Genomic DNA, 25,736 nt, shown 5'->3' on the forward strand with positions numbered 1-25,736 from the left:
CTGTCTGACACTAGCGATCTGCTAGTGTCTGCTGTACCTAACCATGTTCATGTATTACCTTTGTCTGGAGCAGTTAGGCTTAAAAACGTAGTTTTATTTATATGCAAATGAGCCTCTAGGTGCTATGGGGGCATCTTTTCAGCACCTATAGGCTCCGTCTACTCACTATTTCTGCTGCCCAGCGCATCCCTCCAGCCCGCCCCTCTCCTCTAGATTGACAGCCTACTTCTCTCCATTGCCTACTTCTCTCCAATTCTCGCGCCTGCGCCGTGTGCTTCTGTATTCGGCATAGATGCAGTGACTGTCGTACCGCTTCCTGCGCCAGCATCTTCACTGCGACTGCGCCGATTACGGTGTAGAGAGCGGTCCGACAGTCACTGCGCCTGCACCGAATACAGAAGCACACAGCGCAGGCGCGAGAATTCGGCCGAGATGGAGAGAAGTAGGCTGTCAATCTAGAGGAGAGGGACGAGCTGGAGGGACGCGCAGGGCGGCAGAAATAGTGAGTAGACGGAGCCTCTAGGTGCTGAAAAGACGCCCCCCTAGCACCTAGAGGCTCATTTGCATATCAATAAAACTACGTTTTTAAGCTTAACTGCTCCAGACAAAGGTAATACATGAACATGGTTAGGTACAGCAGACACTAGCAGATCGCTAGTGTCAGACAGCTAAATAGGTGAAAATCTGGTGGTAGAAACCCTTTAAGACAGGCCATACAATATATGCTGGTTGGGTCCAACCTTAGGAAGAGCCAATAAGAAAAAACACAGTTGGCTGGTTGGCCCATTCTACTGATCCGTGAAGTTTAATCCCCACTGTTCACACTTTCATGACCAATAAATGCCATAACCGGGTTAAACCCCGTACCCTAAGCTGGCCATGCCATTTATCATTTCAGTTTTCTCATCTTTCAGGGTTGGTCTGTGAAGGTTGACATTTTAGATGAAAACAATAAAACTGATCAATCGCTGCTCTGATCTGTATTCAGATCTTTCCACAGATATTTTTATTATGTCAGCATCTCTTATGCTGATTCGTGTTATGGAAAGACGTTGCTAGGTATGTCTCCAAATCATCCTTTTTATTATCCAGAATCTGTAGTGGATGGCCAGCTTTAACCAGTTGCAGTAACTTTTTTTTTTTGGTTGACTGAAAGATATTTATGAAAGCAATTTGAAGGCATTGGATGCCTTATTTAATCAGCAATTGCCTGAAGTGTGCTTCCATATGTTTATCCACTGAGACTGCTTAACATTTTAACTTATTTGCGGATATAAAAACAGAGATACGAGCAAAAATATAACTCAGCATTTCAGTGACAATACAATATTGGCTATTACAAATAGAAAACACATACTAAATTATTCTTATTAAGCTAAAAATATAAGTCATTCATGCTTACCAAGTGACAATGCTTGGCTTTTTGACTCTCATAATGGTAATTCACTGCACAAATTGGATTTTATGGTAAATAATCCATTACCAGTAGCTATCGTGTTTTCAGACATTACCGGCTAGACGTAAACTTAAAATGATATCAGGCTGTGATTATGTATACTTGTGACAGAATGTGTCATTGACTTGGCTAAAAAAATCGTTGTTGAAATGGGTTTTCATTTTATAACTGATCTGCTAGATAAGAGAATAATAAACAGTTTACATGGATATGTTTGTGGAGAATAAAGAAACTATAAAAAAAAGTCTTAAAACGATTGCTCAGCTAGTAAAAATTCTCTTTATACAGTATGAGGAGATTTATCATATCCCTGCGCCAGAAAATCGGTGTTAAAAAGTCACAAAGAACAGTTTTTACACTGCCCTCGCCACTTTACATAAAGGGGATGTGGCAAGGGTGAGAAGGGGTGTAGCCAGATGCAGCAACAAATGTATCTTCATTTATGTCATATTTATGGTGCAAATGAAATTTCGAAAAAAGGAAATATATAGGATGAGCTTTATCAAGATCGACACTTTCTGCGCCACTCTTGATATCCCCTGCACTGCTTAATTTATGATGAGACGCACGCCTCGTCATAATTTAGGCAAATCTTCATGCAGTTCATGCGTCTTAACAGAAATTAACAACAGCTCAGCGCTGCCGTAGATATCTGGCTTCATTTGCACCAGACAACTGATCTAAATGAAGATAAATTAGTTGGGACAGCTGGCCATGCCCTTTTTAGGGAAAGTGGCAAGAGAGGTGTAAAATGTAAAAAAAAAGTCATAGTTCATTAGTGGCAAACACATAGGGGGTCATTTATTAAGATCCGCGTTTTAGACACCGTGTACCTCGTCATAAATAAGGGCATCCTCTGGCAGCGAGGCGGATATCAAGACCGGTGCAGAAAGCACCAGTCTTAATAAATCTCCCCCTATGTGTTTGACAAAATATATCACTTACTAATATAGTTGAATTAACGAGAGTACCATGGATCTCCTGCTGTCGGCCATTATCCCAGTGCCTCCACTTCCGGCTTGGAGTCGACAGAGGAGAGTTTCCTGAGTTGGCATGGGACCTATGTTTTGTGTGAAGGCGTCTGGCTGACTGAACTATTCTAATAGCTAAGCCAGCACCCTTCACTGTCCTTGCATCAGCCATGACAGGAAAAGGGACTGGCTTCGGTACTGAAATGTGCCAGTCAGTCAGCCACCTTCTCAGAGCAGTTGAAAGCACGACAGAAATGGAAGTGCCAGGACTGACAGCAGGAGATTAGGACACCTTTGTTGATTAATAAGCTGTATTTCCTCTGTTTTTAAAACACACAGATATTTTTCTAGCTGGAAAGACCCTTTAAATGCTAATTTTTGTTACATTTGTTGGCCTTTTATTCATTGTGATGATTGTTAGTATGTATATTAAATCCAAATGCAGTACATATCACAAAAGATATGTACTGAGTTGTAAGAATAGTTCTTTTTGCCAAAAGGAAGCATCAATTTTTGCTGGTCTCCCAAAATGGTAAACAAAAAAAAAATAATGAACTTGTTCATCACAGCAATAAACCTTTGTTTTCTACATGTCATGTTAGTGTTAAAACTACTTTATCTTCAACTGAAAATGTTCCTTCCAACTTTTCAGACAAAATTATTCTATGATTTGCTAATAGCTCCTTATGTACATATTTACAGTAAAATACATGCAATCAGTGTTGCCACATAAAATATAGCAAACAAACTCCTGCATTAAAACATAATAGGTGGCACGTACTGTAGGTTACTGATTGTTTAGGAATCCCAACCGCCTATACAAGATCTCAAAAATCTCAGCGACACACAATACTATTGTAATTACAGTAAATGTATACATAGCAATTAGGAAGATTGTTTTCTCAAAGTGTTCTGGTACCATGCATCTGGTAAAATTATATTTTTTATCTAGGCTTCCTGCATCACATTTAAAAACTGGATTCACTTGAAAGCCAAAGAGATGACTCTGTAACCAAAAGGCTACTACTTCCAAAGTAATCCTTAATAGTACAGAGATGATATAAAAAACTGTGTAAACAGGCTTCTGGAGAATATCCTCTTGATCAATACTCTTACAGGCTGCATAGAGATGGAAAATTGCTCCTGGAACTAATACAGTAACAAGCTGTAGGGCCCAAAATACCTGGAGAAAAAAACAAAACAATGTTTTACTATTGCAATGGTGATTAACATTTAGAAAATAAGCCTATTATTAAATATGCTGTAAAAATTAGGGGTTGTCTTTCTACCAAATAGTAAATGTCTTATAAGCGTTGTTATGCAGTGTTCACAAATACCTTTGCATATATATTTAACCCCTTAATGACCAGCCTGTTTTAGGCCTTAATGAGCTGGCTTTTTTTTTATTGTCCAAGAGCTATAACTTTTTTATTTTTCTGTCTATGTAGCCATATGAGGGCTTGTTTTTGCAGAAAAGTCCTAGAAAATAATGCACTAACACAATAGATGCAAACATTATATATAGAAAAGTCCTCACTCTGATATGATAAAATCTGAGACTCTCAGGAAACAATATATGTCATAATTGCCGTTCTGCGGCGAAGTTACATTGCACTACAGCCATTTACAGGGTGTAATAATAGGAAAGATAGGTACGTCCTATTAGCCGTTCTGCTGTGAATTTTGATTGGTTTTATTTTTTGGGGGGTGTATTAATAGGGGAAAAAATGGAAAAATTGCCATTCAGCAGTGAAGTTACATTGTACTACAGCCATTTACAGGGTGTATTAATAGGAAATATACGTACGTCTTATTGGCAGTTCTGCATTGATTTTACATTTTTTTAGGGGGGTGTATTAATAGGATATATATATAATGTCATAATTGCCGTTCAGCTGTAAAGTTACATTGTACTATAGCCATTTATGGGGTGTATTAATAGGAAAGATATGTATGTCCTATTAGCCGTTCTGCGGTGAATTGTGATTGTTATATTTTTTTGGGGGGGGGGGGCAGTTTATTATTAGAAAAAAATATATGTCTTAATTGCCGTTCTGCAGTGAAGTAACATTGTACTAGAGCCACTTATGGGGTGCATTAATAGGAAAGATATGTACGTTCTATTAGCTGTTCTGCAGTGAATTGTAATTGTTATATTTTTTGGGGGGGTTATTAATAGGTCAAGGAAGGCTGAGCCATGCGCACGTGTTCAATCTGGTCATAAAGCGGTTCCTGAAGTCTTCACCCCATCTCAAAGATGGCCAGGAAACTTTGCATGCACTTCCGCCACTCGTACACCGCAATGCACACCCTTCTTGAGCTGCAGCAGAACAGTGTACCCCAACATAGGCTGATATGCGACGTTTCCACCCGTTGGAATTCCACCCTCCATATGTTGGACTGGTTATATGAACAGAGAAAGGCCATAAGCGATTTTTTGACGATACAGACAGACAGAGGAACTCCCCTGTGTAACATCGATGTAAGCCAGTGGCAGCTTGTGCGTGACAGCTGCAGTTTGCTCGGGTCCTTTGAGGAGGCCACTTTATTTGTCAGTAGCATGGACTACGGGATGAACAACGTCATTCCACTGATTCATGTCATGGAACAGATGCCGCTAAATCTGTCTGGCCAGGGGACAGGGGACATGGCGACTACATGTCATGGCCACATGAGCCCTGTGGGGGCTGAACTAAAGGAGGAATAGGAGGAGGATATTCTAGCACAAGCAATGCGTAGAGAAATGGCAGTTTTTTCTACACGGGTGACAGGAGAGGAGGAGAAGGAGCAGCCGGAGGAGTTACAGGGTGATGAGGAAGACGAGGCAGCTGACCCAGACACACAGTGGCAGTATGCAGTGGAGATGGAGGCAGGGAGTCCCGATGCATGCTCAGTTGCTTCGAAGTGACAGCCGAATTGTCACCATTTGGCAGAGGGATGACTACTGGCTCTCCATCATGTTAGACCCTCACTGCCGGTTGAAAATGGAGGCTTTTTTTACACCTGCTGAGAGGGAGGACAAACTGAACTACTATTGAGATATCCAATGAAGTCCGTTAGCCATTGCCTATGTGCGCCATCGCCCATCCTCACCCATTCTCACACAGGTCTGACGCACTCTGCGCTCACGGTCCACTGCCATGGCTGCCTGGGGGGGGGTGCAGGAGCAGTAGCAGCTCCATCAGCAGCAACTTAAGTCTAGAGTCGCCGATGAGCAGTTTTCTTCACCCACCTACTGAAGAAACTACTCACCAGCAGCACCAGCTAGACATAAAGCAGAACCTAAACTAGCAGGTTGTGGCATACTTGGACTGCACCCTGCCACTGCATCATCGAAGATCCCCTGGACTACTGGGCAGCCAAACTCGATTTGTGGCCGCAACTGGCCGAGTTTGCCCTGGAGAAGATTTCCTGCCCGGCCATCAGTGTGGCATCAGAGCGGGTGTTTAGTGCGGCAGGGGCCATAGTTACCCGAAGGATAACTGGCCTGTCCACCCAAAATGTGGAGAAACTGACCCTTGTGAAGATGAATCAAGCGTGAATCAGCCAGGATTTTCAAACACCAGTGCCTGATGCATCAGACTAGATCATCTATGGTGCCACACCTAAACTTTGTCAAAAGAGACCTCTTTCTTCAGGCTACCTGCTTCAGATTCTATTCTGATGCTGCCTAATGCCACACCTGCTGCCATGTGCTCCTACTGCCACCCACCAGCTGGTACTGGTATTGCGTCCCCACTCTGTCACTGGGCCACTCCTTGGTCTCCTCATGCTGCTGCCACATCACCACTCTGTGGCCTCCTCATGCTGCTGCCACCTCACCACTCTGTGGTTTCCTCATGCTGCTGCCACCTCAACACTCTGTCATTGGGCAACTCTGTGGACTGCTCATGCTGTTCCCACCCTCCCCACTCAATGACTGGGCCACTATTTAGCCTTTTTGGCCTGGTTGACATCATAATTCATTTGACCCTTCTTCTGATCTGTCAGAAGGAAGGAAAAATGAGAAGCACAACGGATCCTGTCTATGTAGCAGCTGTAAGGCCTGTATGACATGGTCCCTATTTTGCATGAGAATTGGCTTATGATTTGGTAACCAAAAGCAGGAGTGGGTACAAAACACAGAAGACATGCAAATATTCCATTCACGTGTCATCTCTGTTTTGGATCCACTCCTGTTATTTGGGGGGCTTTAGCAATACTGATGGATTACTTACCAAATGCTGACCGAGTGAAGGCAGAAGCTCAACAGACAGGATCCATTTTTTTTTGTGTTATTTTTCTGACAGATCATAGGAAGGACAAAATAATCAGTGACGGCAACATAAACTTATTGCTGACACCCTCTCCACTCTGTCAGAGGGGTTCTACTTGTATAAGCGTTTAATAGAACAGGTTCTGTAGACATCTATGTGCAATCAGCTGATGATGGTGTAAAAAAAGTGCACTCTTTAACGCTATAGTAGGATCTTGGGCCTCTGCACAGTTCTTTATACTTGGCGCTAACATTGACCTATAAGGCTGAGTTCACATTTAGTTGGTCAGTTTTGGCCCCATAACTGCCCAAATAAGTGAAGTGTGCAGTGATTCTAAGAGCGAAGCCTGCTTACTGCGTGTCATATTGACTCACAGTGTTGTTTCACTATCACAGCAGACTCCCTATGTGTGTTTCTGCAAGGCACAGTGTTCTTCATCACTATATAGGCTCTCTGCAGCCAGGAAATAGCTGTTTTTTAACGTGATTCACCACGACTAAATTCGGATCGAATTGAATCTTTTTGGAAAAGTCAGCGAACCGGCCAAATCAATTTTTTTTGAAATGTACTCATCTCTAATTATAACTATTCCAGGCAGTGTGGGGCCATTATAACTATTATAGGCTATGTGGGGGCATTATAACTATTACAGGCGACGTGGAGGCATTTATAACTATTAGGCCTCATGCACACGACCGTTGTGTGCATCCGTGGCCGTTGCGCCGTTTTCCGTTTTTTTTCAATGGGTTTTCCGTGACTTTCAATGGGTCCGTGGAAAAATCGGAAAATGCACCGTTTTGCAGCCGAGACCGTGATCCGTGTATCCTGTCCGTCAAAAAAATATGACCTGTCCTATTTTTTTGACAGACAACGGTTCACGGACCCATTCAAGTCAATGGGTCCGTGAAAGAACACGGATGCACACAAGATTGGCATCCGTGTCCGTAGGTTACTTTCATACAGACGGATCCGAAGATCCGTCTGCATAAAAGCTTTTTCAGAGCTGAGTTTTCACTTCCGACAGTAACACAGAGGCGTTCCCATGGTGATGGGGACGCTTCTAGTTAGAATATACAACGAACTGTGTACATGACTGCCCCCTGCTGCCTGGCAGCACCCGATCTCTTACAGGGCCGTGATCCGTACAATTAACCCCTCAGGTGCTGCACCTGAAGGGGTTAATTGTGCTATCATAGCCCCCTGTAAGAGATCCGGGGCTGCCAGGCAGCAGGGGGCAGACCCCCTTCTCCCTCCCCAGTTTAAATTTAATTGGTGGCCAGTGCGCCCCCCCCTCCCTCCCTCTATTGAATTAATAACATTGGTGGCACAGTGTGCGCCCCCCCCCCCCCCGCCCTCCCTCTATTGTAATAATAGCATTGGTGGCACAGTGTGCACCCCCCCCTTCCTCCCTCTATTGCATTAACATTGGTGGCAGTGTGCGCCCCTCCCTCTATTGTTTTAATACATTGGTGGCAGTGTGCGCCCCCCCTTCCTCTCTCTATTCTTTTAATACATTGGTGGCAGTGTGCGGCCTCCCCTCTCCCCCCCCCCCCCCGATCATTGGTGGCAGCGGAGTTCCGATTGGAGTCCCAGTTTAATCGCTGGGGCTCCGATCGGTAACCATGGCAACGAGGACGCTACTGCAGTCCTGGTTGCCATGGTTACTTAGCCTTAGCAGTAGTAGAAGCATCATACTTACCTGCTGGCTGCTGCGATGTCTGTGTCCGGCCGGGAGCTCCTCCTACTGGTAAGTGACAGCAATGCGCCGCACAGACCTGTCACTTACCAGTAGGAGGAGCTCCCGGCCGGACACAGAGATCGCAGCAGCCAGCAGCCAGGTAAGTATGATGCTTCTACTCCGCTGCCACCAATGATCGGGGGGGGGGGAGAGCAGAGGCCGCACACTGCCATCAATGTATTAAAACAATAGAGGGAGGAAGGGGAGGGGCGGGGGGGCGCACACTGCCACCAATGTTAATGCAATAGAGGGGGGGGCGGGGGGGCGCACACTGGCCACCAATGCTATTATTACAATAGAGGGAGGGAGGGGGGCGGGGGGGCCGCACTGGCCACCAATGATATTCAAACTGGGGAGGGGGGGTCTGCTGCCTGGCAGTCCCTTATCTCTTACAGGGGGCTATGATACGCACAATTAACCCCTTCAGGAGCGGCACCTGAGGGGTTAATTGTGCTGATCACGGACCCCTGTAAGAGATCGGGTGCTGCCAAGCAGCAGGGGGCAGTCATGTACACAGTTTGTAGTATATTCTAACTAGAAGCGTCCCCATCACCATCGGAACGCCTCTGTTTTAGAATATACTGTCGGATATGAGTTTTCACGATGTAACTCATATCCGACAGTAAATTCTATCATAGAGGCGTTCCCATGGAGATGGGGACGCTTCAAGTTAAAATATACCATCGGATTGGAGAAAACTCAGATCAGATGGTATAAAGGGACTCCAGACTTTACATTGAAAGACAATGGGGACGGATCCGTTTGCAATTGCACTATATTGTGTCAACGTCAAACGGATCCGTCCCCATTGACTTGCATTGTAATTCAGGACGGATCCGTTTGGCTCCGCACGGCCAGGCGGACACCAAAACGACTTTTTTTTCATGTCCGTGGATCCTCCGAAAATCAAGGAAGACCCACGGACGAAAAAAACGGTCACGGATCACGGACCAACGGAACCCCGTTTTGCGGACAGTGAAAAAATACTGTCGTGTGCATGAGGCCTAACAGGTAGTGTGGGGACATTTATAACTATTAAAGGCAATGTAGGGGCCTTCTAAGTATTACAGGTAGTGTGGGGGCCTTATAACTATTACATGCAGTATGGGGGCAATTATAACTATTACAGGCATTGTGTGGGGGTATTTATATTTATTACAGGCATTATAACTATTATAGGCACTATACAGGCATTATAATTATTGTGAGCACTACAGGGGCATTATAACTGTTGGGGAGCATTATAAGTACTAGGGTACTAAATGAGAGCATGATTACTGCGGGACCTATATAGTATAATACCTACTGGAGACACTTTGGGGGAAATATTTTCTACTAAGGGGCCATCATTATTACTGTGGGTACTATGGGTGCATTATTATTTGGTACAATATGGAAGGCACTAGTACTAACGAAGACTCTCTTAGGAGCACTATTAATAAGGAGGGCACTCTGAGAGAGAATTATAACTAATGGTGGGGCTTTGGGGTTTGCTATTACTTTGGGGGGACTATCTGCATAGCATTATTGTTTCTGCAGTATAGTATATGGGGGAGCACAGTGGGCAGAATACTGGGGGTAGCAGCAGAATTGGGGCATCGGGTAATAAGTCGAATAATCAGGCCTTCTCATTAGATGTCATATGGCTATTGAGCCAATCATCAGCTGACCTCTAATGTACCAGCCTCTACTTTGCTGCCCCTTCAAGCTCTGAGCTCACCAACACTACAGTTCCTGTGGGGGCTAAATATCCAACCAGCTACAAGATACAAAATGTTTATATAATGCATACAGTGAAGGTGTATCTACTGTAAGTGTAGTCTATGTGTAATTTACAGTGGAGGAAATAATTATTTGACCCCTCACTGATTTTGTAAGTTTGTCCAATGACAAAGAAATGAAAAGTCTCAGAACAGTATCATTTCAATGGTAGGTTTATTGTAACAGTGGCAGATAGCACATCAAAAGGAAAATCGAAAAAATAACTTTAAATAAAAGATAGCAACTGATTTGCATTTCATTGAGTGAAATAAGTATTTGAACCCTCTAACAAAAAAAGACTTAATACTTGGTGGAAAAACCCTTGTTTGCAAGCACAGAGGTCAAACGTTTCTTGTAATTGATGACCAAGTTTGCGCACATTTTAGGAGGAATGTTGGTCCACTCCTCTTTGCAGATCATCTCTAAATCCCTAAGGTTTCGAGGCTGTCTCTGTGCAACTCTGAGCTTGAGCTCCCTCCATAGGTTTTCGATTGGATTAAGGTCCGGAGACTGACTAGGCCACTCCATGACCTTAATGTGCTTCTTCTTGAGCCACTCCTTTGTTGCCTTTGCTGTATGTTTTGGGTCATTGTCGTGCTGGAACACCCATCCACGACCCATTTTCAGTTTCCTGGCAGAGGGAAGGAGGTTGTCGCTCAGGATTTCACGATACATGGCTCTGTCCATTTTCCCGTTTATGCGAATAAGTTGTCCTGTGCCCTTAGCAGAAAAACACCCCCAAAGCAAAATGTTTCCACCCCCATGCTTGACGGTGGGGACGGTGTTTTGGGGGTCATAGGCAGCATTTTTCTTCCTCCAAACACAGCGAGTTGAGTTAATGCCAAAGAGCTCTATTTTGGTCTCATCAGACCACAGCACCTTCTCCCAGTCACTCTCTGAATCATTCAGGTGTTCATTGGCAAACTTCAGACGGGCCTGCACATGTGCCTTCCTGAGCAGGGGGACCTTGCGAGCCCTGCAGGATTTTAATCCATTGCGGTGTAATGTGTTTCCAATGGTTTTCTTGGTGACTGTGGTCCCTGCTAATTTGAGGTCATTAACTAACTCCTCCCGTGTAGTTCTAGGATGCTTTTTCACCTTTCTCAGAACCATTGACACCCCACGAGGTGTGATCTTGCGTGGAGCCCCAGAGCGAGGTCGATTGATGGTCATTTTGTGCTCCTTCCATTTTCGAACAATCGCACCAACAGTTGTCACCTTCTCTCCCAGCTTCTTGCTAATGGTTTTGTAGCCCATTCCAGCCTTGTGCAGGTCTACAATTTTGTCTCTGACATCCTTGGACAGCTCTTTGGTCTTTCCCATGTTGGAGAGTTTGGAGTCTGCTTGATTGATTGATTCTGTGGACAGGTGTCTTTTATACAGGTGACTAGTTAAGACAGGTGTCCTTAATGAGGGTGACTAATTGAGTAGAAGTGTCTAACCACTCTGTGGGAGCCAGAACTCTTAATGGTTGGTAGGGGTTCAAATACTTATTTCACTCAATGAAATGCAAATCAGTTGCTATCTTTTATTTAAAGTTATTTTTTCGATTTTCCTTTTGATGTGCTATCTGCCACTGTTACAATAAACCTACCATTGAAATGATACTGTTCTGAGACTTTTCATTTCTTTGTCATTGGACAAACTTACAAAATCAGTGAGGGGTCAAATAATTATTTCCGCCACTGTATATACTGTATGGTGTATAGTACTTACAATACGTGTTTGTATATGGTGTATGTAGGTGTGTAGTGCACACTATATATGGTGTATGCATATTTATATGTAAGTGGCGTATATATGGTGTATTTGTGTGTAGCATATATATACACGGTGTATGTAAAGTGAGTGTAAGGGGTATATATTATGTATATATGAGTGTATTGTATATGTGGTGTATTTGTGTGTGTAGTGTATACAGTATATGGTGTATTTATTTAATGTGCGTAGCGTATAACTGATGTATTTGTGTGTAGTAGACATATGATGTGTGCGTCGTGTATACATGGTCTGTTCATGTATGCATACACTCCCAACCATCCCTGATTCGGTATAACTACTGTGTGGGGTCACAAAGGGGACTGGGAAGCATTAGGACATATGTATAGTATATGAGCATAGATAGACACTGGGCATAGGTAGAGGTGTGGCTTAACGTAAAAAAAAGAAAATTGCTATGTTGCGTTAAGCGCGCAACTGATGTGCATCTGTGTTTTTTTTTAAAGTTGAGAGATATGTGTGTGTAGTATATATATGGTGTATTTCTGTGTGTGGTGTGTATATATGGTGTATTTATGTGTGTGTAATGTGTACATGGTGTATTTATGTATGTGTGTTGTGTATACAGTTGCAAGAAAAAGTATGTGAACCCTTTGGAATTATATGGATTTCTGCACAAATTGGTCATAAAATGTGATCTGATCTTCATCTAAGTCACAACAATAGACAATCACAGTCTGCTTAAACTAATAACACACAAATAATTAAATGTTACCATGTTTTTATTGAACACACCATGTAAACATTCACAGTGCAGGTGGAAAAAGTATGTGAACCCCTAGACTAATGACATCTCCAAGAGCTAATTGGAGTGAGGTGTCAGCCAACTGGAGTCCAATCAATGAGATGAGATTGGAGGTGTTGGTTACAGCTGCCCTGCCCTATACAAAACACACACACACACACCAGTTCTGGGTTTGCTTTTCACAAGAAGCATTGCCTGATGTGAATAATGCCTCGCACAAAAGAGCCCTCAGAAGACCTACGATTAAGAATTGTTGACTTGCATAAAGCTGGAAAGGATTATAAAAGTATCTCCAAAAGCCTTGCTGTTCATCAGTCCACAGTAAGACAAATTGTCTATAAATGGAGAAAGTTCAGCACTGCTGCTACTCTCCCTAGGAGTGGCCGTCCTGTAAAGATGACTGCAAGAGCACAGAGCAGACTGCTCAATGAGGTGAAGAAGAATCCTAGCGTGTCAGCTAAAGACTTACAAAAGTCTCTGGCATATGCCAACATCCCTGTTACACTAAACAAGAATGAATTTCATGGGAGGATACCATAGATACCACTGCTGTCCAAAAAAAACATTGCTGCACGTTTACAGTTTGCACAAGAGCACCTGGATGTTCCACAGCAGTACTGGCAAAATATTCTGTGGACAGATGAAACCAAAGTTGAGTTGTTTGGAAAAAACACACAACACTATGTGTGGAGAAAAAGAGGCACAGCACACCAACATCAAAACCTCATCCCAACTGTGAAGTATGGTGGTGGGGGCATCATGGTTTGAGGCTGCTTTGCTGTGTCAGGGCCTGGATGGATTGCCATCTTCAAAGGAAAAATGAATTCCCAAGTTTATCAAGACATTTTGCAGGAGAACTTAAGGCCATCTGTCCACCAGCTGAAGCTCAACAGAAGATGGGTGTTGCAACAGGACAACGACCCAAAGCATAGAAGTAAATCAACAACAGAATGGCTTAAACAGAAGAAAATACGCCTTCTGGAGTAGCCCAGTCAGAGTCCTGACCTCAAACCGATTGAGATGTTGTGGCATGACCTCAAGAAAGCTATTTACACCAGAAATCCCAAGAATATTGCTGAACTGAAACAGTTCTGTAAAGAGGAATGGTCAAGAATTACTCCTGACCATTGTGCACATCTGATCTGCAACTACAGGAAACATTTGGTTGAAGTTATTGCTGCCAAAGGAGGTTCGACCAGTTATTAAATCCAATGGATCATATACTTCTAACCACCTGCACTGTGAATGTTTACATGGTGTGTTCAATAAAAACATGGTAACATTTAATTATTTGTGTGTTATTAGTTTAAGTAGACTGTGATTGTCTATTGTTGTGACTTAGATGAAGATCAGATCACATTTTATGACAAATTTGTGCAGAAATCCATATCATTCTAAAGGGTTCACATATTTTTTCTTGCAACTGTGTATGGTGTATTTCTAATGCCGCATGTCTGCCATTGAATACGGAACGTGTTGTCGTGTTGTTAAAAATTTGAATCCCACCCCTGCCCTGACTGGATTACACAACATCAGCACAGAAGGAGGCTGCTGCTCATTCCTGTGCTGATGAATATACTGTCACAGCAGGCCAAAAGCTCCCGGAAGTGCCGCAGGTAATAAATCTATTTACATCACACAACATTCTGTGTGTAAAGACAAAGATGAGAACAACTCGCCACCATTTCCCTGCCACATCAAGTCAACAATAAGACAACGTTAGAGAGGGTACTATTGCGCTGCCACTGGAAACTGAAGCCCGGTCTTGGGTCCAGCATGGGTGGACGGTGAGACCCCAACCAAGCTGCGGCGGTTCGTGAGGTCTGCAGTGCATATGGTGTCAAGTGGAGTGCTTGGAGTCCTCGGAAAGCACTAGGAGCATCTATCGACGGAGGTACCCGGTCGGGGTGCCAGGAGATCTGTTACATTGGTGGCAAGCAGTGGGATGGCGTCCTAGTGAGAGGAGAAGCAGCTCAGAGACACCGTTCGTGGATTTTACAATTGAGGGCAACGCTAGTATCCGTACAGCGCCCCTGGCTACAGCAATATGGATGCCGTTGGTTCCTGCACAGCATTCCATGAGGAAGATCACCCTGATTACAGGGATGCCGAGCGGAAAGGCGTATGGCACCAGGCCCTGGAGGACGTTCAGTGTCGGAGGGGTGAGAGTCTTCCCAGTGAGGAGCAGAGATTATGAATGCGATTGGCTCTGCGACTACCTCTACTGGGAGAGCAACCATGGATGGAGTGGGTGTCAGAGCTTGAGACAATGGTATGGCAGGAAACCTGGCTGGATGACGCTTACCAAGCACAATGGTGGGACACAGTACGACAGTCTCCATGGATAGAGGAGTACGCCAAGCCCGAAGGTGAGAAATATAATGGCCCTGGTTTATTGTGGGAGTCTTTTGAAGACATTGACTTTGGGAGCACAGAAGAGTCTAGATTTTGGGACATTACTGACTACAGGGGGGACTTGCACAATTGGCCTACAACTAGTGGGGTGAGGGCAGATCTGACCTTTCTGGTCCAAAGGGAGTGGGAGCTGGAGCAAGATTATCAACTGTTGTTTCGCTCCATTCAAGCCCAGCGCAAGATACAAGACAGTTGGATACCAGGCCCAGACCTGCAGCCCTACCCCTGGCAAGTCACAGCTGAGGTATCCCCTACTTCCTCACCAACTGTGGAGGTAGGGGACTTCATAGACTGGTACTGGGAGGAACCCCAGTCGGCAGGTGGAGATGGGACTGTAGTCACTCCACCAGCCCAACAGGGTGGCTGGGCAGGCGGCCCAGATCCCCAACTGCCACTGGGAGTACAGGGAGAGGAGATTGTCGGTCCCTCATCTCTGCAACAACCAGAATCACTGGTAGTGGAGACAGCCGGTCTCACTACCCAGTGGCAGTATACTCTACAGGGAGAGGAGACAGTTGGTCTCTCTCCCCAGCAGCAGATGGGGTATCCAGAGGAGGGGGTAAGTGATAGCCCCCCTCCACAGCTCTCTCCCAGCCCAATACTGAGGGTAGTGGGTAAGGCTTTAAACCCCACTGACCCCTCTCCAGCAGAAGAGCTGGCATCAGAGCAAAGCGCCGCTGGCCTCTGCCCTAACCGTTCATTTACTACCCAGCGGGAGTTGGCACCATGCACCCCAGCTGAAGCGCTGGCATCATGGCAGACCGCCGCTCGCCTCTGCCCTCCCCTATCCTCTTCTCCAGAGCCGGACTTCCCACAGGCTACCCCAGCGGAAGAGCTGGCATCTGGGCAGAGCGCAGTCGGCCTCTGCCCACCAAGTACCTACAGCTCCAAGCTAGAGAACCACAAGGAAGCAAGGAGTCGCAGATGCCCACTCAACAGCTGGGGACATACAGAACAGAGCCAGGCCCCAAAATTCAACAGGTCCAGTATTGGGTTGTGGTTGGACTGCCAGACTAACTCAGGTACTGACCGTGAGGTCAGGTATCTGGTTAGTCTTCCCTGGGAGGGGGAGATGTGTGGTGAAACCAACCTCGCCACTGGGTTTTGGAGGGGCCTGGCTACTAGCCTCTTGCCCCAGGATTATGGGCCCTCATCAGCCAGGCCTCCTTTGTTCACAAAGGACTTGGACTAACTTGAACCCCTAGTCTAATTCGTGCCATTTTGGGATGTTAAATGTCTATGTGTATTGAAAAGGGTGGGACATTGTATACGTTGAGTAGGGAGGTCTGTTCCATTGTCTCTCTGTGTGTATTGGCGATGTCCTTTGTCCTGAGAGATAATTGAATTACTTCTCGGTTGTCTCCAAGACAGAGGATATTGTGTATTTGCCTGCCTGTGATGATTGCACCAACCCAGTGTGAGGTAATTCTATCACGGGCAGAGGGGAGGATTTTGTGTGGGAGTGTCTGAGTGTATTGTACGTGGTTATTGGCTGTTTTTACAAAACCCTGTGGGTGGTAACCTTGCTGGAAGATGTGTATAAAATGCTTGTGTGTTAAAATAAAGAGGCTGCTTTATACCTTCATGAAGTTTTGGCTCATGTTTGGGGAATGGGATTGCTATACCACAATACTCCCCTGAGTATAAGCTCTTGTAAGAGCTTGTTCATGGTTACTGCTCTCTGGATGTAGGAGAGGTTCACCCACTGGAAGCTGAAGCCCGGTCTTGGGTCCAGCGTGGGTAGACGGTGAGAACCCAACCAAGCTGCGGCGGTTCGTAGGGTCTGCAGTGCGTATGGTGTCAAGTGGAGTGCTTGGAGTCAGGGGCGTAACTAGAAGTGACTGGGCCCCACAGCAAATATTTGTAAGGGCCCCTCCAGCGCGCTTCGCACCTCCCTCCTCCTGTGTAAACCCCACTCCTTTGGCACAGTGTAGCGGTATACTGTATATTGTGTGGCACAGTGTAGGCTATATGTGTATAACATAAACATATTTCATATGAAAACTTACAGTTACTTGGCCCTTGGGGATCTCTGACACCACTTCAACACTTGGCCGGGGGCTCGGTGGAGCTGATGTTGTGTTTTATCCTAATGAGAAAGATTTCATAATAAGGATTTGGAGAAGGAGCAGAGGGATAGCAGAGCAGGGAGAGGCTGGTGCTGCTACTAGGGGGTCATACCATGGGGGAGTAATAAAACCCACCATAATTTCCCCCCAGTAGTAATAATTCTCCTTATAATGTGACAGTGCAAAAATACCCTCTTGTAATGCCCTCAGTTGAGCTAATGTTCCCATAGTGCCCCTATAATGTCCCAGTATAAAATACCCCTATATAGTGCCCCCAGTAAATTACCCCATAGTGCTCCCTTCCTGCTAGTGCCCCCCATAATGTACCAGTATAAAATGCCCCATATATAGTGCCCCAGTAGATGCCCCTCAGTGTCCGGCCTCTGATAGGCTGCCGGCCTAGTGTCCCCCATAATGCCCCCCAATAATGTGCCAGTAAGTGTCCCCATAGATGCCCCCCCATCATGTGCCAGTATCAAGTGCCTCTCTCCTCCCCCCCACATGTCCCAGTATCATAGTGCCATCTCCCCCCCCAATGTGCCAGTATCAAGTGCCAACCCCCCCCACATGCCAGTATCAAGTGCCTCTCTCCCCCCATGTGCCAGTATCATAGTGCCAAACCCACCCATGTGCCAGTATCAAGTGCCTCTCTCCTCCCCCCCACATGTCCCAGTATCATAGTGCCATCTCCCCCCCAATGTGCCAGTATCAAGTGCCAAACCCCCCCCCCCCCACATGCCAGTATCAAGTGCCTCTCTCCCCCCATGTGCCAGTATCATAGTGGGAAAAAACTAAGAGGGGCAGTAAACTAAGTAAAACGTGAAACTTTAATAATTATAGGGAGATAAAACCAGCCCCTACAGACAAACAACATGTACAACATACACACAGAGGTACACTGAGGCGCCAATCCCGTCTAGGTGTACTGTGTATGGTAGACAAGACCACTAGTGGTAGGTCGGGTACGGCTATGTTAAGGAAGGTAAACTAACCCTGTTGCCTCCCTACTTGGCCTGGTCCGACCCTACTAGGTAATCCACGGGACGGGGTCCAAAAAAAAAAAAACCCCGCAAGGGGTGGCCCCGACTGGAACTCTCGTCCTGTGTAAATGACCCTAATGAGGCCCTAGACACAGGGAGAGCGCAGGCAGTCCGAATGCTGACAGCCTGAACCGTAGAGAAAAAAAGAATACACAATGTTACACAGAACATATAGCCCCGCCACCAAAAACCTGATTGAGGAGTAGAGTGACGATGGTGCTAATGCGTCCCGACGCGTTTCCTCCCAGGAAAACCTAGGATTCATCAGGGGACACTGCAGGCAGGTTGACTGAGTCTGCAGATAACATAAAACATACAGAATGTACAATAAATGGCGTGACATAACAAAGATAGGCCCCCATAATATCTGTCCCAAAGGGGTATGGAAGGCTAGTCACTTACATATGCGTGGCATCGGTCGGCGTATGGCTCTGAGGGCCACCAACAAGCTAGGATCCAGGGTGGTGGTATCCGCTGTGGTGGGGTGACCGGCAGTTGCTGGGGCGTGTGGTGCCCCTTTATAAAGGCTGTAGGGCCGAGTGAGATGCTGCAACCGTCATCCGGCGCCTCCGGATGACGTGGTTAGTGGAGAGGGTAAGCCGGTCACATGACCGGAAAAAGGCGCGCATGCGCAAATGTGCCCCAGTGCGCTCCAAAGCGGAACGCACAGACGTGCCTTCACCTTGTGACCAGTGAAGAAGCGCGCATGCGCAGATGCACACCAGTGCGCTCCAGGGTGGAACGCACAGACGTTCCTCCGCCTTACAGAAAGACAAGCTAGTCCGGCCGTATGAGCGGAAGATTTTACATGCGCATAAACGTATACCTGCGCTATAGAGGCCCACATAGGGAGCACAGGCGTCCCTCCACACAAGGTGGCCAGCACGCTGCACCCACCATGGGATAGCAGACTATTACAGGGGCCAATTCTTATGTGACCAGCGCAGAAGGCACTAGTCCACCCCTGATGGTGAGGTGGGCCTGTAGGTCAGGCAGTGCAGCATCACACAGGAGCATGAACAGCCGCTCCCACGGGCTGCATCCTCCCTTCTCCCACCCGCCCCCCACCCATATCGGGGTGACGGGGGCGGGGGGAGGGAATAGCCTCCAAATGATAAGGAGTGTTAATAATAGTCAGGGGTATGGGGAGGGAAGCAGAAAGCACTGCTCTTGGGTCCAGAGGGAGCCCACCCAGCCCATCCCTTTTTATTCATAAGAATGGGGATGGTGGCAGTATATACCTACCGTTCCCCTATTGGACCACAAATCCACAGGGGTTAAATGTCTGGAAGTCCCTATACTGGGACGAGAAAAAGGAACAAGGGGCCTTCAGAGAAAGCAACTGAAGTTAAGTTGCTCATTGAGGCCATGGGGGGCAGCTGTCTTCAGGGTAAAAATCCACCAGCACTCCCTTTGTAGCAGGCGCCTATTCCAGTCTCCCCCCCGGACAGGTCTAGGCACCCGTTCTATGGCCATAAAACAGATGGCTGAAGTACGTCCGTCATGGCATGTCTGCACATGATGTGCTATGGGGGTATCTTTATTATTTCGGATTCCCCGAGATGTTCCCCCATGCGTTTGCGCAATTCCCTAAAGGTTTTGCCCACATACCGAAGTCCGCATATGCAGGTGGCCAGATAGATCACGCCAGTCGTGCGGCAGTTCATAAAACCCTTAATCTGATAGACAGTGTTTGAAGGTTCACCAACAAAAGACCTTCCCTGTGAGAGACTGCCACAAAAACTACAGTGTCCACATCTGTGGCACCCAGCCACAGATGCGTTTAGCCAAGTTGGCGGTTTTGTTGATGGAGAGAAGTGGCTATGCACTAATCTGTCACGGAGATTCCTGCCTCTCCGGAAGGACAATGAGACACTAGGGTTCAACACTTCCGAGAGGTCTGGGTCCATCAAGAGTGTCCCCCAGTGTCGTGCTAGAATCCGCCTTACCTGGGTGGCCGCTGTGTCAAAAGTTCCAATCAACCGGACAGTACTTTCAGATTCCTTCGCTTCACTCGTTGGCGGGTGGAGGAGTTCAGTCCGCGTACGCAATTTCGTTTTTTCATACGCCACTCTCAGGGTACTGTCAGGGTATCCCCTTTCCCGGAATCTCGATCTCAGATCCTTTGCGTGGCGTCTGAAATCGCTGGATTCGGAACAGTTGCGTTTAAGTCTCAAGTACTGTCCGGTTGGGATACCCACCTAAGGAGGGAGTTGGTGGAGGTGGGTTTGCGGTATATTGAAGTACTGAGCCCGCCCCTGCCGTCCCTACATATGACAATGTCCAGGAACGGGAGGCAGTCTTCAACAATCAGTGAGGTAAACCTCAAGCCAAAGCTGTTGATGTTCAGTTCAGAGACAAAAGTCTCAAAATCGCTCTCTGGTCCGCTCCACAGCACGAAGATATCGTCGATGTAGCGTGACCAGAGAGCGATCCTGCCGGCAAACCATGGTGGCGGTTCGGCAAACACCACGGACTCCTCCCACCAGCCCAGGAGCAGGTTAGAGTATGATGGCGCACAAGAGCTGCCCATCGCAGTGCCCCTGAGCTGGTGGTAGATACGTCCGTCAAACTGAAAGAAGTTACTCTCCAAGATAAACCTTAACAGTTCAAGAGTGAAGGTGTTGTGTTGGCTAAATTGTAGGCCCCTAGTCTTGAGGAAATGATGACTTGCTGCGAGACCCTGCTCGTGTGGAATGGAGGAGTAGAGAGCCTCCACATCCACAGAGGCCAGGAACCAGTGTGGTTCAATACACAAATCTTCAAGTTTCCCCAGTAGGTCTCCAGTGTCCCTAATGTAGGACGGCAAAGATGTTACAAAAGGGCCCAGTATTTTGTCCACATAAATCCCACAGTTTTGGGACAAACTCCCCACCCCTGACACAGTATCATAGTGCCAAACCCACCCATGTGCCAGTATCAAGTGCCAACCCCCCCCCCCCACATGCCAGTATATAAGTGCCTCTCTCCTCCCCCATGTGCCAGTATCATAGTGCCAAACACACCCATGTCCCAGTATCAAGTGCCAACCCCCCCCCCCCACATGCCAGTATCAAGTGCCTCTCTCTCCTCCCCATGTCCCAGTATCATAGTGCCCCCCATGTGCCAGTATCAAGTGCCAAACCCACCTCCCACATGCCAGTATCAAGGGCCTCCCCCCCCCCATGTCCCAGTATCATAGTGCCCCCCCAAAAATAAGTGCCAGTATCAAGTGCCTCTCTCCCCCCATGTGCCAGTATCAGGTGCCAACCCCTCCCCCCCATGTGCCAGTATCAAGTGCCTCCCGCTCCCCCCATGGCGGTAACAGCCGGGTATTAAAAAAATAAAATAAACACTTCTACTTACCTCCATGCGATGCAGCCTCTTCCTGTGTCCCGCCCTGTATGTCCATATATGGAGTCAGTGCTTGTATTTCAGAAAAGTTTCTGCTGGGATTCGACCACGACCTTCTGTATCAGAGGCAAAGCACCTAACCACAAGAGCTGCCTTGCTGCTGACTGAAAAAATATGAGACTTCTACTGTTATAGCTGGCTAACTGTACATCTATACACGACAGCTGCCCTAACACACCCAGCACGGCTATATCTCTATATGACAGCTGTCCCAGCACACTCAGCTCTGCTATATCTCTATATATGATAGCTGCCACAGCACACCCTGAAGACAGACTCTCCTTATCAACTTTCAGAGCTTTGCTAAGACTCGTTAAACCAAAAAGACAAGGACTTGTTAAACCGAAAAGGCCAGAATTTGATCTTAATTTGCATACAATACATGTTTTGTTCCACATGTATTATGTGGGTTAGATGTTTTTTTTTACTCAAGCAGTAAGAATGGCTTAGGGAGAAAAGGCCATGGCTTAGGACAAACCAATGTGTGCCAGAATTGTGCCACAAAATAATCTGACCAGTAGGTACTGTAAAGTTAGGCAAAAGTGCCTAAAGATGCACCAGATTTATCTTTCCGCATGAGCTGCTTTGATCAATTTGTCACATGTTTAGATTATTTAGTTGGTAATTTACACACTCCGTATTAGACAGGATTGGTAAATCTGCCCCAAAGTTCTAAAAATTGTCAAATCAATCATAAGGTACCCTCTTGATCCATCCCCAACTTACAATCTACTTCTTAGTGATTACTTTTCCCATCGAATAACTTACTGTTTTCTGTTTCTCTTCTCTTCCTCCTCTATATTTCATTTTATTGTGAATGTGCACCTTTCATTTCAGGTGTCATTTTGGAATAAGCTGTTGTATGTTACATAGTAACACAGTTTGTAGGGCTGAAAAAATATGTTTGTCCATCCAGTTCAGCCTGTTTCCTGCAAAGTTGATCCAGAGAAAGGCAAAGAAAACCCTCATGAGCTAGAAGTCAGTTTTCCTCAGTTTATGGGGAAAAAATTCCTTCCTGAAAATCAGGCAATCAGAATAACTCCTTGGATCAACAAGCCTTGTGTGTACATGAGGAAGAACATTATATGTGCCCATTATATGACTTGTCTGCATTATTCACCAGATTTCCCTTCTACGGGCTATGTTACAGGCTCTATACCTCCTAGTTTCCCTGAGCTTGTAGGTGTAAAGTAGCTACTATGATGTCTCGCATACACTGCACACAAAAATAAGAGGCAAAATTCATAAATATAGAACATTTGGTGTTGCAGAAAATGTTCCTAAAAATAATAAAGTCATGAACAACTTTGCGTAGCTACTGACAGAAACCACTTCCATCATCTAATTAATGGGTAAGTACATCATTATTCCACACAAAGGAAACAGGATTCTGTTTTTCGTGGCCCACCCTTTACTATTGATTTCTACAATGTTTGTTGAAAGTGCATTGCCTATTAAAACTTCTTATCCCAATTTCCTTTTCTATTAATAATAGTGCATGGTAAAGAAGCTATATATTTATAAATGAATTTATTTGTACTCTATAATTAATAGCTGTAGTTTTGATGTTCCTTTTTCATTTTGCCCAGTCTATGTTTAATGGTGAAGGCCCAGTCTCTTTTTAATGGTGAAGTCATAAATGCTGATCCTATTTTAGGCAAGCGCAGCCTGTGGCTCCTTAGATATTCATCTAGGTGCTTTTTATTCCTTCCTTTATAAATCATTGGAGACATTTTGTATGGCTGGCCACTTTGAGGAAATTCATCACTGTTCTAAGGCTAGATTTAAATCTGTGGTGGAGGTTACAGCAGGAGCCTCTGTCACAGATTCTGGCAAAAAAAAAAAGGATAAAATATTGCTGCATGCTGCACTATTTTGTCTGACAGAATGCTAATGGTTTGGCTGGGTGAGCCTCTTAGGTTTGATTCTGGATTTTAGGGTACCACTGAGGCATAACTTTACATCATTATGAAAGTACTGTTAATATCCCACTTGGAAATATTAACAATAAGTCCACGGAAACCATCTCTTTACAGATGGTTTCACACAAAGAGCCACTTATCAAAGCTATCTTAAAAAAAAAAAAAGTATTTCTTGCCCAGAGCAAACAATCAGAGCTCAGCTTTCATTTAATTAAATGCTCTGGTAAAATGAAATCTGCACTTTGATTGGGTGCTATGGCCAACAAAGAGTTTTGCTTTTAGATATCTGCCCATAGTCTTTTTGGTGTATTTGCTGTTTTAATGGATTTTTTTGTGGCCTTTTCTTTTTTATGTAGCCAGATTTCTCATGTAGCTACACAATCTATAGTGCATGGCATTTTATTCAGGTTTTTTTATGTCGACATCTATGTAGGAGTTGAAAAAATGGCAAAAAACATAAAAATTGCTAACACCCCCATCCTCCCTCGCACACACACACAAACAGTTAATAATGTATGTTTTTTAGCACATAAAAGACTGCAACTTTTTGCCCATTTATGCTACACTCCCTGCTTTTCTTAAACAGCAGGAGTGGCATTGCCTACAGAGTTAGGCAAGTTTACAATTTATCTATGCCAGGGAACTAGTGCAAATAACACCTGAAATCTATGCCAGCTCCTAGTCGGCATCAATTTCAGTTTCTGCAACACTGACATGTTCCTCTTAACAAATTTGGCACACCTTACCACCAGCGTATTTTTCTTAATAAGACTTGTATGTAAAAAAAAAGTCAATAAATTCCTCCTTGTGTGTGAAGGAATCCCACCCAAGATGGATACAAACAGGCAAGCCCACTCAAATTCTAAATGCAATAGCCACACTAAATATAGTTTCTTTCCTTAGGCTTTTATTCACACGTCTGTGAAAAATGGTCCTTGAGATACCGGACTGGCATCCTGCTTAGTGCAGGAACGCACGGCGTCATTGGTTGCTATGACGCCGTGTGCTTTGTGCCGCCGCCGCAGTACAGTAATACACTCGTTAGATCTATACGAGTGTATTACTGTACTACGGCGGTGGCACAAAGCGCACAGCGTAATAGCAACCAATGATGCCGTGCGCTCCTGCACTAAGCAGAATGCCAGTCCTGTATCTCACGGACCGTGTTCCACAGACGTGTGAATGAAGACTTAGGTTTAGGGTTCAGCGAACCCGAACTTACATTTTTTTTGACCCCAGTTCGAGTTCGGTGTTCAGTGATTTAATGGCGTGTATTGAAAAGCTGCAGGGCAGCCAATCAACAAGCGTTTAACTCGTGTGCCTTTAGAAGCTACTAATGGCATGGCTGTGATTGGCCAGTGCAGCATGTGACCCAGCCTCTATATAAGCTGGAGTCACGTAGCGCTGCACGTCACATCAGCTCTAACTAGTGTAGGGAGAGGATGCTGCAGCTGTGAGGGAGAGATTAGGAAATAATTTGGGTGTTCTTTGTGTTAAATCTGCAAACTACAGCGATTGTTTTTATGGGTACTATGCTATATTTTTGTACCCCTGAGCCCAGTGCCACAGAGAAATAAGCTTTAAAGGGAATATGTCACCTATTTTGAGCATATAAAACTGTTAACATAGCAATGTGCAATAAAGTACCTTCATTCCAGCATGTGTCTTCTTTCTTTTATTCAACTTTTCATTTAAATGAAAAAGTGATTTTTCTGATATGCTAATTAAGCCTCATGGTGCCTAGGAGGGGCGTTATTACTCTCCTCTAGTGCCCAGTAACGCCCCCCTGCAGTGCCCAGCTCACCTTTCTTCCAAGCCCAGCACACCTCTTAAGAAATAAATTTACTCCCACATCCTTGCCGAACGATGCCGCCCCCTCCACTACGTCATGTAATTTATTCACCCCACCATCCTTGCGTCCTCCTTTCTTGGCCTCTGAAATCCCGCGCAGCCGCAGTATCACTGACTGCCTGCGCCTGTACGATACTCCGGCTCCTGAGGGCAACAGCCTCAATAGTGTCACTGGGCATGCGCCGAGCCCAGTGACGTAATCAGGGGACAAATTCCCTTTTTTGGGCGGTAAAGTACCCCTGCGGCCTGCAGTGCATACCTGCCAGTGAAAATAATTCAATAACATTAGTCTGTCACTTATTTTTGTGACCTAAAGCAATTTTTTCTCTTTCTGACATCG

The 25,736-nt window shown here is 45.6% G+C and overlaps 1 protein-coding gene across 1 annotated transcript in view; it reads right to left on the bottom strand.

Annotated features, from left to right (window-relative positions):
• Nucleotides 1–734: 734 nt before the first annotated feature.
• GJE1 (gap junction protein epsilon 1) overlaps nucleotides 735–25,736 on the bottom strand; it is a 61,150-nt gene continuing 36,148 nt past the window's right edge. The window contains exon 2 of the mRNA XM_044291713.1: nucleotides 735–3,610. Within this exon, the coding sequence (XP_044147648.1) occupies nucleotides 3,215–3,610 (396 nt within the window). The 3' untranslated portion in view covers nucleotides 735–3,214. The remainder of the gene's footprint in view (nucleotides 3,611–25,736) is intronic.

Source organism: Bufo gargarizans, chromosome 4 (genome assembly GCF_014858855.1).
Source record: "Bufo gargarizans isolate SCDJY-AF-19 chromosome 4, ASM1485885v1, whole genome shotgun sequence".
In the NCBI taxonomy this organism is placed as follows: domain Eukaryota; kingdom Metazoa; phylum Chordata; class Amphibia; order Anura; family Bufonidae; genus Bufo; species Bufo gargarizans.